The sequence below is a fragment of the Psittacula echo genome, assembly GCF_963264785.1.
Source record: "Psittacula echo genome assembly, chromosome: 11".
In the NCBI taxonomy this organism is placed as follows: Eukaryota; Metazoa; Chordata; class Aves; order Psittaciformes; family Psittacidae; genus Psittacula; species Psittacula echo.
This window is the reverse complement of record NC_137746.1, coordinates 6644382-6658810: the sequence shown is the minus strand read 5'-3', so window position 1 is coordinate 6658810 and position 14429 is coordinate 6644382. Positions and strand designations below refer to the sequence as shown.

At 41.5% G+C, this 14429-nt stretch overlaps 1 protein-coding gene across 1 annotated transcript; it reads left to right on the top strand.

Moving 5' to 3' along the window:
* Positions 1 to 697: 697 nt before the first annotated feature.
* NMUR2 (neuromedin U receptor 2) lies at positions 698 to 6888 on the top strand (the record flags this gene model as incomplete). The annotated part of the gene is made up of 4 exons (XM_080627038.1): positions 698 to 1417; positions 4240 to 4324; positions 5615 to 5740; positions 6629 to 6888. The coding sequence occupies 4 exons, from the start codon at positions 698 to 700 to the stop codon at positions 6886 to 6888; spliced, it is 1191 nt and encodes a 396-aa protein (XP_080483164.1).
* Between the last annotated feature and the right edge of the window lie 7541 nt (positions 6889 to 14429).

Below are 14429 nucleotides of genomic sequence, written 5' to 3'. Positions count from 1 at the left end.
AGATAAAAAAAACCCAGTGTTTAAAAAAAGGGTGAAATACTGTAGCAGCCTAATTCCACATGAATAACTACAAAAACAGGTTGACTTTCTATCAATCAAACTCTGCTTCCAAGTACTTGCTGCTGTAAAAACCAGAAAATCGGCAGAGATCTGAAAAATACAATCATGCCAGATTTTGGGGTGGTTTCCTTTTGATTGTCTCATAACTGGATATAGCATCGATATAATTTTGTAAAATCTTTTTGGAGTTTTGGGGGTTATTTTGTCTGGTTTCCAGCCCTCTGAGAAATACAAACAACTTGCAGCTAGTCTCACATCCTATATTTCAGATTCCCAGCTCTCCAAACCTTACATTTATGATTCTGTAAATGCATCTGCTACAGGAGTGAGACAAGTAGCTGGAACCTCTCTTCTTACTCTGTAATCTAACGCACTTAGTGAGCCAATGAATATGTGTGAAAGGAGGGGCTTTCTGGCTAAGGGAATCCTTGCAGGGGAACAGCTGTTACAACAGCAAAACCTTAACTGAAGCCAGGCAAACACACTCACTCTAATCTCTCAGTGGCTTTGTGCATCAGGTCTGGCAAGACAGTTCTTCCCCCCCCAACTCCTTCCTCTCTGCAAAAAAGTGAACAAACTAGCACAGAGAAACTTGAAGAACAGATCTCAGCTGTGAGACATTTCAGCAGATCAAGTAATGGCCTGGACCAGTAATATCTCCTGGTTTAATCACCTTGCTCTACATGAAGAACGTTTCAGGAGGTACTTAAACAGCACAGAGGATTACTTAGCCTTTCTATGTGGGCCCAGACGGAGCCATCTATTCTTACCTATGGCTTTGGTGTACACCCTGATCTTTGTTGTTGGGGTGGTAGGTAACTTCTTAGTTTGCTTGGTAATCCTCAAGCACCGGAACATGAAGACCCCAACCAATTACTACCTCTTCAGTCTTGCCATCTCAGATCTGCTTGTGCTGCTTTTTGGGATGCCACTGGAAGTCTACGAGATGTGGAGCAACTACCCCTTCTTGTTTGGGACCATCGGCTGCTATTTGAAGACCGCACTGTTTGAGACAGTGTGTTTTGCCTCCATCCTCAGTGTGACCACCGTCAGCGTGGAGAGATATATTGCCATCCTCCATCCTTTCCGTGCCAAGCTGGAAAGCACTCGCAAGCGTGCCTTGAGGACCATCGTGGTGCTTTGGGTTCTCTCTGTCCTCTTCGCCCTCCCCAACACAGGCACCCATGGCATCATGCTGCAGTATTTCCCTAATGGCACCCTGATCCCTGGCTCTGCTACCTGCACTGTAGTCATGCCCATGTGGATCTATAACTGTATTGTGCAGATTACTTCTTTTCTCTTCTATGTGCTGCCTATGGGGGTAATAAGTGTGCTGTACTATCTGATGTGTCTAAGAGTAAGTTCTACTCTGACTGTGCTCAGTGTTTCCTTAGCTCATTCTCGAGTGTCTGTGTCTGTATGTGTCTTTTAAGTGATTGCACCTTTTTCTTGTCCACCTCCTTTCCTCCCCTAAAGTATTTCAAAACCTCTGAAAAGAGTGGATCCAGATCCTTTTTTGATGTAATGCTGCTCTGAAATTACTACAGCTATGTTGGGCAATAATTTACCCCAATCTTTTTAAAAAAAAAACAAACTTACCATCACTGCTGCTCACATTTGACTGTTATTTAAACATCCAAGTAAGTATCCTGATTCCAGCCTCCCAGAGACTTGCACCTTTGCAATAGAGACTAGAAGGAAATAGATCAAAAGGAAAATATGAAAAGAATAGAAAGCAGCAGGCTAATGATTGAATCTTGTGTATTATTTCTTTTCTCTCTTCTTGTGACTATTGCATTACTTTATTTTTCTCCTTCCCTGGAGATGGTGATAATATTCAGTTGTTATAACTCACAAAGCTGTTGTAAATGGAAATGCTACCTTATTGCTGCAACTAGTAAATTCAGCAATCATTTCTTTATATAACTATAGTTTCACCATCGACTAAGGTTACCTTAGAGTTCATATTCACTCTCTCTTTGGAAAGTGAGACTAGTTTTACCAAGAATTCATTATCTAAATACACAAATAAAACAATCAGTATCATAGTATTATAAAACTATGTAGCAACACACTAAAATGCACTGCTGATCATAGCGACTTGATGAATTTTTTCTTCTCTTATATTACATGTATTTTGAGAATATAAATCCCATCACATCGCATTGAATATAACTTTAAAAAGCTGTATCTGATCATATAGCAAGAAAGGGATACAATATGCTAGTAGAGACAAATGAACTTACCAAATACTGTGCAAAAAATTCAAGCAAACCTCTGCTGGTGTATATATCATTTTGTTGTAGTGGCTGATATTTGCTGTTATCTGAAACTATATAGAAGCATTTTTTCTTACCCAAGAAAGCCACAAGGATTTACTGCCAGAAATCCATAGCACACAGCCAATCTTTAAGGCAACTAATAGGCTAAATTATCCCCACTGTCTAGTGGTTCTTGTGGGGTCTTTACACATTTTCACTGAAAATTTTGCAAAATAAGACCTGAAGTGGGGAAAAAGATGTTGAAAATAGAGCTGCTACAAAAAGAAAAAGAGAAGTCCCCAAACTGATAGAAAAAAGTCTTGAAAATTGCAATTGCTTCTGTCTGTGGCAGCAGACATTCCTAATCCCCACCCCAGAGGAGACAAGTACCAGACAAGGGATACTCCTCTAGGACTTCTGTATTCCACAGCTATGTTCAAGCTGTCTCTGAGGCTTTGGAATATGCCTGGAATAGAATACTGTTGAGACTGGAAGCCACTAAACGAAAGCTAGGGATTTTAATCAATATGAGCAGACATTTCTCACTAGATGTGTTTCAAATCAACTGAGCCTCTTCCTTAAGCAACTATGACTAAAAGTTACAAAGGAAATGATGTAAAACATGAAAGGCTGAATTGCACTATAATTGAGTATAATTTGATTTACATGTGTTTCACTTTTATGGGTTCTATGAATATGTAGAACAGTGACAGAAGGTCTTATTTCACCATCCTTATAGAGAAGTATTGTGAACGAAAACTGAGGAAGTCACAGTGTAAAAGGCAAAAGAAAATGGCACAACTAGCATGTTAAAAGCAACTGAAATCTTTTGCAGTTATGTAAAGTTTGTACAGTTACATTCCTGCAAGAAGAAGAGTTGGGACTTGGTGATCCTTATGGGCTCCTTCCAACTTGAGATATTCTATGATTCTATGTTTTCACAAGCTTTTTACAAATCTAGACTGATTTCTATTCTTTCCCCCATTCCTGATATTCTTTTCCATGTAATTGAAAGTTTTGTTTCCGATTTCTCTCCGTTGAAAAAAACACCACTCCAAATCTGTTGGTTAATCAGAAGCTCCCACTTCAGGAATCTGGGTCCAATTATGCACTCTCCACAGATGATTTCTTTTATAATCAAAGCAGTTGTCCTGATTATCTAGACTTGATCTTTTCATCATCAGAGAACCAGTACTCTTGCTGCAAGTGTGTTGGGGAAGCATTTCAGGTAGGAATGGATTATTATTCTTTATGTCCATTTTTCAGAAGTACAGGAAAAACTACTGGCCAACAAAACCCACCTTGGTGTAACTGGGCAGTAGGTGGCTGAATCTGTGCTTATCACACACACTGGCTGTCTGCAAGAGAGCATATATAGGCTTTGTTCATTAGTGGCATTGAATATCTATTAGTTCAAACACTCGGCATGAAACAAACTCCCCTTGAATGCTACAGGAATTTTCCCACTGATTATAGCTGTGTTTCACTGAGGCCTCTCTGAGTATTTTTTGGATCATTGGTTTGTGCTTAATTGTGGGGAACCCTTTTAAGAAAATAAACAATATTTTGGTAGAAGAGAAAATAATGCCTAACAAAATATTGTTGAAGCTGAACACAAACTGTGAACCAAATATTGACTCATTGAGAAAGGACAAGTGGGGAACTGAAATACCAATTTGCTGTAAATATGCAGTCTCAGATGCACAAAATCCGCACACTGTTTTGAACCCAAAGCTTCAATGTTTCCCTAAGCTAAAACTGAAATTTAAATATAGATTTATTTTTGTTCTCAGTGAGGCCTGAGTTGCTCCATATTTTGTATTCTCAAACTACAGCTATCAATGTATCAAACAGGTTATATCTGGTGGGGATTTCATCTCCTGTCTAAGCTTTCCTTTGATGTCCCTCTTTTTGACAGTTGAAAGGAGATGAATCTTTGGAAGTGGAGGAAATGGCTGTGAATGTTCAGAGACCATCCAGGAAATCAGTTACCAAGATGTTGTGTAAGTAATGAGCCCTTCCGTGTTTTATTTACCGTGGACAAGGAAGTTACCTGGTCTTGAAGGGTATCAAGCAAATTCAGTGGATTCAAGAGTTACAAGATGAGTAGCTGTGATTTAACAAAGAAAATTTTTTATTACTGTTTTGTCTAGACTTAGAGGGCATGAGAGTGAAACTCCACGGCTATCAAAAGACTAGGAAGGCAGTTTTCCTCCCCAGCACAAGAAAAGGTTGAGCAAACCTATGCGGCAGATGCTTGAGTAGTAACTTTCTTATATCCCTCACTCCAAGCCCGGCTTTTGCAGCCCTCTGGCAAAATCCCTCTTTTTCAGAATGCAAATAGTCTATCTTTTGTATTTTTAAAGAAGGTCATACATCTGTTTTGCATCACACCACAAGATCTGTTCCTGAGCAAGGAAGGTCCTGCCAAGCCATGTACATCACCTACTGCTGACTTAACCACTTAAACCTTCCCGAGAAAAAGTAGGACTTCAGCAGACTTGCATATTGTACAGCATTCAGAAGAAATCTGTGCTCCAACCACCCTGAAAGCACTCACATCAATTACTAATTTAGGGCTGCCTTTAAAGCAAAGATCACCTTCCTACTGAGAGGGTGTTTATGCAGAAAACATAAATAACCTTCAATATTTCCTGCACCAACATTATTCTTTAGGCAGCTTAAGTCACTGTCTGAACTAGGAAACTTTACTTTGAAGTCAGCCTGATTTTCTGTGCCCCAGGACTGGAATCGCAGTTATTCATAAGACCCAAGTCTGGAGTGGGCTTGCAAAAGTCCTTACTAGAGCCAGCACAGGCCAAGTTGTGCATGGAGACAAACTCTTTCTTTCATTCTGAGCAATGTACCCAAACAGACATCATCAGCACATGGCCTTATCCTGCTATGTGATGTACAAATAGTGTGCGCAGGAAATTAAATCCAAGGCACAATGGAGCTGGTTAGTCCCAGGTACCACAGATGAATCCTGATGTCTCACTAGCATTTTCTTCATTAGGCTCCGTTGGCAGCATTACATGGCTGTTGCTAGCTCTGTTTGAATATCGATGTGTGTGCATACATTGAGTTATCCAACATAGAAATCAATGGAAACTTTGTTCTTTTAGCTGATAATAGTAAGACAGAAAGGAAAGCAAAAGATTTGGAATTATGAATAAAAGTTGTATACATAGTCTTCATCCAGCATTCTGAACAATCCCTCTGCTCTGTGCAGGCTAGTGAACCATATCCTTCCACAACTGACTTGTTTTTCTTCTCCTCTATTTTCTTGCTAGTTGTTCTCGTGATGGTTTTTGCTATCTGCTGGGCTCCATTCCACATAGACCGACTTTTCTTCAGCTTTGTTGTAGAATGGACTGAGCCTCTGGCTAATATATTCAACTTAATTCATGTGGTGTCAGGTAAAGCTTTCTTCTTCCACTTGCACAGGGGCTGCCAAAAAAAAAGAAAACCCTCTATGTGAGCGGTTTACTTGAAATATGTAGTCATTTATTCCGCAGGTGACATGAGATATGCATGGAAAAGCTTCTGGTGGTTTGGGACAGTGATAAGAATTATGCTTAGAATAAAAACTGCATGCAAGTTTCTGCAGCTTTCAAGGTCTAGGCAAGTTGTCCAATACAGTTGTCTGAGTATTCACAAAGAAATGAAGTCTGCTGTCATTCAGCTGCTTTTAATGAATACACAGCAGCAGGCAACATCCTCCAGAGGGTCTCTGAGGCAAATGGGAAACTTTATCAAATGGCAAGACAAAAGACTTACACACTGCTCAGAATTGGGTGATAAAATCAAATGCGTATGGCCCTGCCAACCATAAAATGAAGACTTTTTCAAAAAGGAATCTTATTTTCAGTCTGCTGTGGGAAAACACTCAAATGTGGCCATCAGGCAGCCCAGACAAATCCAGTGTCATGCAATTGTCCTGGTGTGCTGTAAGAAATGAGCTGCCCTCAGCTGGAAGTTATCCTCCAACAGCTTTGATAGGGGCACCAGCTGTGCAAATGTGCTGTGGACATAAGGGCTTTGCTGGAGGCAGGGCAGTACAGCTCAAGAGCTGGTTTCTGAACAGCTGGAGATAGCGAGCTCCAGCTAATACTCTCTCCAATTTCCCTTTCCTTTTGTGTGCAGTGCCTGCATTAGCCTTGGTGAGACATCCCTTTGTCATCGATGCCTCCAGATTTGCATGCAGGCTTGGTGGAGCAGTACAGGCAATGAAAAGCTTTTCCTCTTCTGAGATTTCACACACAAATAAGGTCTTTCTCTCTTTCCCCCTTGCCTTGCTTTCCCAGGTGTTTTCTTCTATCTGAGCTCTGCTGTGAACCCCATCATTTATAATCTGTTATCCCAGCGCTTCAGGATGGCTTTCCTCAGTGTGATTTCTCCTTGCTGCAAGCACTGGGCCCCTAAACATTCCACGAGCAAGACTTCCGCCCAACAGAACATCTTCATGGTTGAGGACCACAATCTCATGGATTCTGCTGAAGACACAAGTCTCCCTGGCACACATAGGACATCTGTCAGCAGTTCTCAGCTCTCCACTGGACTGTGACTGTTGTGATTCAGGTGAGAAGTTAAAGCAAATTACTTTAAGAAAGAAAAATAAAAGGCACCCTCCAAAACAACTGATTTTAGCAAGAACAGACCACAGAGGAGTCTTGTTGAATGAATGAACTAGGAGACTGTAATTAGCAGGTGATTAAGAAGCATTGTATTACCCTCAAGCTAATATGAGGGCTGGAAATCTCAGTTTACTGTCTGCAAGCTATGCCAGCAAAGAGCTGTTTTAGAAAAACGAGATACACTCCCAAAGTTACCAGTGCAGGAGGTAGACACAGCTTATCCAAGTTTTACTGAATGGCTTTTTATGCGCTAGCCTAAACAGTTTTTATTTAGTTTGAAATGGGGCAACTTGCTGCACAAGCCTTGTCTACCCGATTCTAGCTTTAGGCAAGCCAGTCGCATTTCTCTCTCCTACCACCTCCTTGACAGTGTGGCTGTTGCAAGAATCTCTTGGCAACAACCAAGTAGGCATGAACAAGAGCAGCTCTGAGCTGGGCTGAAAAACATCAGCCAACAGCACCAGCAATAGCTATTTCTGGGCTAGAAGAACCAGAGAGCCAATATAACTGTAAAATAAATGCAAAGGAAACTTCCACTTTCTGATCTAAGTGAAGATTTGGGTGCACGGGGTGTGATTAAAGCCTTGAATCACTTTGCCAAAAAATCAACCCTCTAATGGGTTATTTTTCCAAGTCTGAGAGTCACTGCCATGTCTCCTCATACTGTGTCTGACAATATCTACACAGTGCTCACATGGCAAATGCATGCCCCAAATCCACCTATGTTACCTGGGAAATGGCCACTACTGGGGGCTGAGGCGATGTTCCTGCTGTGGCTCCTTTGCCCAAAAGTCAGCTAGTGAAGGAAATCTGTCCAGGGAATGTGAAAAGTCTGCAGCCTTTTCCAGGTTTCTCGTGTGCATCAGAGAGTTTTATTCTTGCCCATCTGCCTAAACTGACTCTGACCACATACAGATGGACTGTGGTAGGTCCCTGCTATACCCCCATGTCCTGAAGTTTGCAAGAACTTCTTATCATTGCTTGAACTTCAAATACTTACATATTGTCTCTCCCAGTGAAGCCCTATGGTAGTGCTTCAGCAGACTTCACACCTGCCCATACCAGATGGATTGCAAAAGTCAGATTAACGTGGGGTTAGCAACCACTAAGTAAAGGCCTGGACAGCATTCACAATACACGGAAACGAGATGAACCTTCAGGCTCAGAGAAGCTAATGCAAAGGCGATAAAAAAGGGAGTTTTGCAGTGATATTGCATCTACTGAACTGAGGTTTTGCCATAAAACATAATACAAGGTCTGAGAAACTCTCCCACATCCCAGTCATGCAAACAGATCCTGAAGGCAGTACACTTACATCCAAGCTAATGAGTGCTTGAGCTCTGCTGACTGCAGACCAGGTCAAGACCCTACACAGTTCTCTAAAGGGAGGCCAGGATGAATCTGGTACATGGCAAAGAATTTTACAAACCTCTGTGTCCTGAGTTTCAAAACCTTTTTGCTGTTTCAGAGAAACACCTCCCTTGTGCATCATGGCACAGGGATAGAGATTTAGCCACCACACTGGGCTCAGGCTTGGCACGCACTGCCACAACAAATCATCCAACGTGTGTCATCAAGGGGCTGGGACTTACACAGAGTACACAGTTTTCATAACGAATAAGAACATTAGTTCCTGAAAAATTATACACTGTATGCATAAAGGCTTATTGCAGTCTAGTCACTGGGGATCCAGATGACATTTCCCATCACAGAAGAAAGCAGTTATACTCCTGCCTCAATGGGTTCTTACCTTGTTTGCCCCAAAATCTATTTTGCCTCTCACTGCAGGACTCCTGAGTGAGGCAAGACTTGCCATAGCAGCTGGCGAGTCATTTTTTCTGCAGCACAAAAGGAGTTTTAGCCCGTGTTTTCTATCAAACCCATTTTACCAGCTGCAATCTTGAGAAACAAGCTAGAGACTGTAACAGAGACACACAAAGCCCTGGAGACATAAGGCAGTTCCTGCTCCCTGAAGACACAGCTGAAATACTTTGCCACCCCCAAGTGGACACTTCGGTTTTACCAGTGACATTTACTATTCTAAACAGTTTTGTATTATGCTATTTCCCTCTACCAAACATTAAAGCGTATTTTCCCACTGGACTTGCCATGCTGGTGGTGCTGCCAGTGAGCTGGCCAGGGACAATCTTGGCAGACACTGAATGGGATTTCCTCCCTCACCCTGTGTCTCATTTGTGCAACTCTCTAGCTGGGCTTAGGGGGTTATACTCCTTATCCCAGCTGTGCACACTGGAACTGCATCTTCTTCTCCACTATCCTAAAGACCCAGCTAAAGCAGTGAGGAGACAGTATATTTGACATACTCACACATCCACCATATGATGGAGACATTCCTTTGCAAGATTTTGTGGCTTTTTGATTGCATCTTCTGTATTTAGTATCAGACAGCATCTTGTGTTGGTGCACAGAAAGCCATTCATGAGTGACGCTGCTGTCTTCTTCCTGGGAGAATTGCAACCTTGGCTGTTGTTAAATGCATCTCTTGCCTTGCAGATGAGCACACAGACCTGCAGTCAAGGTTGGGATGAGAAGCTATAAGATAAAGATTTTGTGTCATCTTAAACAAAATTACCTAATTTTTATTCCTAGAGAACACAAAAGTTTTTGTGAGAAAGGGGAAAGGGTGAAGGGGATAAGTGTGCATGGATAGGCAAATTTTAGAAGAGAAATTGTGAGAAGCAAATGACCAGGAACTCACCTCCAGTTCTGAACTCACTTTCGGGGTTTTTTTTGTCCTAAAACCATTTTTTATCACATTTAGTTTGTCATAAGTCAAAAGAAGTAACACCCATAACCAAACATCGAAAGTAAAGCTGAAAGCATTTCGTTTTCTGCCAAGTCAAACCTTCTGTGAAAATGTTACTGAGGGAAACGTCATAATTATTCGAAATTCTGCTAAAATCAAAATAAATGCAGTGAAAAAATGTGGGCTGGCTTGAGGTTGGCTGCTCCAAGTTAAGTTCCCTGTGACAGCGCAGCTCAGTGCCACCTCGCTTCTGCGAGGGAATCTCTGGAAAGCAGTCGATTCACTTTGTCCCTAAAAAATAGTCAGTGTCCACTGGAGGCTCTTCTTCCTAAAAGGTCAATGCATCAGTTATTTATCACTCTGCTCTAATATTTACCTGGCTGAATTTTGGAAGCTGGATCCAAACATAAAAATACTAGGAAGATGAACAGAGATGTCATGAAAGCTGATGACATTTCTTTATTTTTATATTTAGCAGCGTTCATAGCTGAGTGCTGAAAAATGCTGGCAACTGTCTGAGAAAAACTCCTGTTGCAAAAAAACCCAGAGAGCAACTCCTTTTCCCTCAAGTAGTCCAGTGTGATAAAACTATATTTATTTGAAATCAAGCATGACTTTCTTGACAGAACTGTCTGTTGATTTCTCTGCTTCTGTTTCCCTCTGGGAAACTTGCAAGTGTGTGAGCAGAAAGTGTGGAGAGCAGGGGCAATGCTCCAGTGCTGTGAACAAAACTGGACAGTTTGAAATGTGTTGCAAGGAAGCACTTAAAGGACAGAATTGCATGCAATGCTAATGAATGATACTCAGATCTAAGGCCAGGTCCAGTAGTGGAAAAAACCATCATGAGAGCAAGTGGACAATTCTGTTCAGTTTATATGCAGAGTTTTTAGACACTACTGTGTTTTGAATTATTTAAACCATGGCTTATCAGTTAAAGTAATGTGCACTTCAGCTGTAGATCTGGTTTTATGTATCTGTGTAACATGAAAATAAATATACTAGAGTCACTCTTTGTATGCCTGGTCCATCCTCTACTAAACTTTGTGCTTCTTGTATTTCTCCCCATGATTTCACATGAGTAGCAGAAGATGGAGATTCCTCGGGTGTTCAGCCAGCATCAGCTTAAGGACACTGAGGACTTACTACAAATCACAGTACTGAAATAAAATGCATATTATTTCTGCATTTTGTATTATTTAGCTGGTATATATGCATGAGAATACAGTACTAAACTCAGTGGGGTTTGTTACATCCAAGTGCTCTACATGACTGCTTCTTCAGGGGAAGAGGTTAAAAACTGGGCTGCATGGTTGTCAGACAGAAGATCCCAGAACAAAGACTGATGTTTTCCAGGCTGTGTAACAGCCAGATCTGTTCTCCCTCTCTGTTTTCCTGCAACTGTTTGCCTCATTTTGTCTGCTGTCCATTATGACACTAGCTAGGATTGTCTCCACTGACATTTCTTGTTCCACAAACCAGTGATCTATAGCAAATTGCTGAGCTGTAGCATTTCCATATCAAATGCATATTATAGTAAGGAAAAATATGCTAATGAAACAGAATAATAAGCATGACTTTTTCTTTCTGTAATAGACTGAGAAGGAATAATGGGAAAAGACAAGAAATCAAACAACCAGGAACTCTTGCAAGGATTAAAAGATGGGTTTAGAATTTGGTCCAACCTGACCCAATGATGGCAAGTGTCCTTCAGAGCGAGTTGAGGGACAAAAGATTTTGAAAAGAAACCCTGCAGAAAGTTGCCCAATTTGGGCCTTGTAGATTTCTCTCCCTGGGAAAATAAATACTTTTGAGGTTGTTAGGGTAGATCACAAGCCATGAGGGCTCATGCACCAAAAGACAGGGACCGTCCCGAGCATGATTCAGAACTGATTTCCCTGGCTTGAAAAAAAGAATTTGCCATATGTCAAATAAGCATGGATCCTAATGTAAGATCCTCACCTGGGGAGTCAAGGATTGCAGGTTCTCTTCCATGTTTCTTCCATTTCAAAATTTTGCCTAGTCAAATATATTGCTTTGGCCATACCCCAGACACAGAGGCAGAGAGCTAAGCTCATTTGCCACAAGAAGTGGAAGAACTTCTCTTGCTGCCTAGACTTCGTAAAAACCTGAAAAGTTGCAGCTGTTGTTTTTAAGTCAAATTATCTTAAATCCACTTAATTTTTAAAGGAGGATTAATATTAGGAGTATGGGAGCTGTTGGAATAATTTGCTTCCCACTAAGATAGTTGATTCACAAATGAAAAACTGAAGTGTTTATTGCAAAAGCTTAAATAACTTTTTATCCATGCATCCTCAGCTTATGCTATGTTGTGAAATGCAGCACAGTTCCTTCCTAGAGGAACAGGTTTCTGTTTGCTTTTTTGGTTAGAAGTAGGTTTTCCGAAAGACCCATAGACTCAGATGTCTACAACATTAAAATCTCCATCAGAGAAAATATGGATTCCTTTTATAGTCAAAGGAGGAATAAAAAAGCAGTGCTAAAATCAATTTATCTGACCTATTTCAGTCACCTGCCTTAGGTGTTGTACGGGTAGTTTTTATGTATATCTTCTACAGTTGAAAAACAAAGCGAGGCAGCCAGGTACAGGTCACCTTGAAATGCTGTATGTTCTTTGTTGCAGAGCAGATATGTTTGTCAGTCCCTTTCAATTTGTTTTGTTTCTTTAGAGCCCAAGAGACTCCCATAGAAATGACTCACTAGGAAAATCATGCTGCAAATGAGCAAAACAAATGGCTAACAACTAACTCACTGCAGAACACTAGAACAGCATCCTCAGGGTTCACCTATCATTTTGTTCGTTGATCTGCGGCTGGTACCTCTGGAACACGTGGACCACGCTCTCACAAGGCAGAGAAATTCAAACAAAGCTCTACCACTTAATAGGTTCAAAGCATTTGTTTCAAATTTGCAGTTTTCTTTCCCTAACTTCTACAGGAGCTTGTGGGAGCAGGAAAGATATCAGCCCTGCCACAGTGTGTTAAATCGCTGCCTAAACTCAATGGAAAGGCTCCAAAGGGAAGTATTTCATGCTGCTGTTGACTGCAGTGCAGGCAGGTTGGGCTGCACTGAACAACTGCAGCAAAAAACTACAAGAGTCACGGTTTTGAGAAACAGAACTGCCCGGCTTTTCCATGAGGAAAAAAGTAATGGAATAAAAGAGTAATGCAGGAACTTGGAGATACAGGTTTTGCTTATTTAACCATGTACAGGCTGGCGTTCCTGTTAGTTGGCTTGGTGCTAGAGAAATATTACCTGAAGAGGATTTTTTGAATGTGAACAAACTGGGCTAATACCACAGACATCAGGTTCCCCCAAGCCGTGTACCGGTGTTTCCTCCCAGTTCAACTTGCCTGGTGGTGCAGAAAAACAAACCACAGGAACAGCAACACATATAAATTTACATTATAGTAGCAACAACAGGACCCTCCACTGGCACTTAGACACATACAGCACTCAGTGGGGTAACAAGGAACCATTCATCAGCTGCTTTGCATTAACCATCTCCCTCCCTGCTCTTAGCTTAAAACAATGCAAATCAGTTTGTGCTCCTGCATACAACAAAGATGAACAGGCAATCGACATTGGTCCAATTGCATTTAGTTTGCTTATGTACCTCAGCTCCAAGACAAGGGGCTAAAGCATATGGAGCTTGCCCTCTCTGCTTGTAACAAGACATAGCCCTAAGTTGGGTCTCACATGGCAGCCTAAGCAATCCCCAGTAAACTTACTACATTACTCCAAGAGACAGCAATGACTGCCATACATGATTCAACCTCAGCACACTCCACTTTTTCACGGTGTCTCTTGCATTAACAGCAAGGAGCACACAAATGATTGTTAAACTCAATCTGATTGCTTTAAGACTCATTTCTTCCCTTATCTCCCCTCTCATGAGGAACAGGTATATTGAAGAATCATCTCTCCCCCTCATCCACCCTGTCTTTTTGCTGCTAAGAAATTCCATTGAGGATTGAGTCTTTTCCCTGCAACTTCATCTGCCAGCTGTAGGATTTTCACACCATATTTGTATTCCAGTCCCGATTTCAATTACCTGGCTAACCTTTTCAGTTTTCACAGAGAGTGAGAATCAGAAAACAGCAAGTCCTTTATTACAGCTCACACTGGCAGGGAATGTTTCACCCCCCTTTCCCTCCCCCATGTTTGCAGGAAAGCTCTGTCAAATTCAAACAAACTCATTGATCATAACTTGTCTATTTACTTATGCTTTGCTGACTGTTAAGTATTCTGGTCCCTTCTGCAGACCTCTTACCCATCCTCCTTTTGGCTTGAACATTCTATGTTTTATATAATTTCTAAAAGCCAAGGAGAAAGAATCTTCAGTTTTCACCCTGATGCTTGACTCCAGTGGGAACTCTCACTTGGGGTCAAGTACTAGAGAAGGTAAAAGCCTTGTGCTTTGAGAGAGGCAATTTGCTGATCTTTGACAATCAAGGCATGGTGTTAGCCAGTCCTTTTTCACATGTCTCAGAACATTTCCCAGTGGAGGCTCAGGGCATTGGAGGAGTTCCCTCAAACCAGGGGGCAAGTCAGGCACTGGACACCACTCTGCTGAACCCAAGCCACTGTTCTGACACTAAGCTATACTGGCCACAGCTGTCACATGCAAAAGAAATTATTTTCCTCCTCCCTTTTTCCTTTCTCAGTTCTGCAAGTCATACCCCT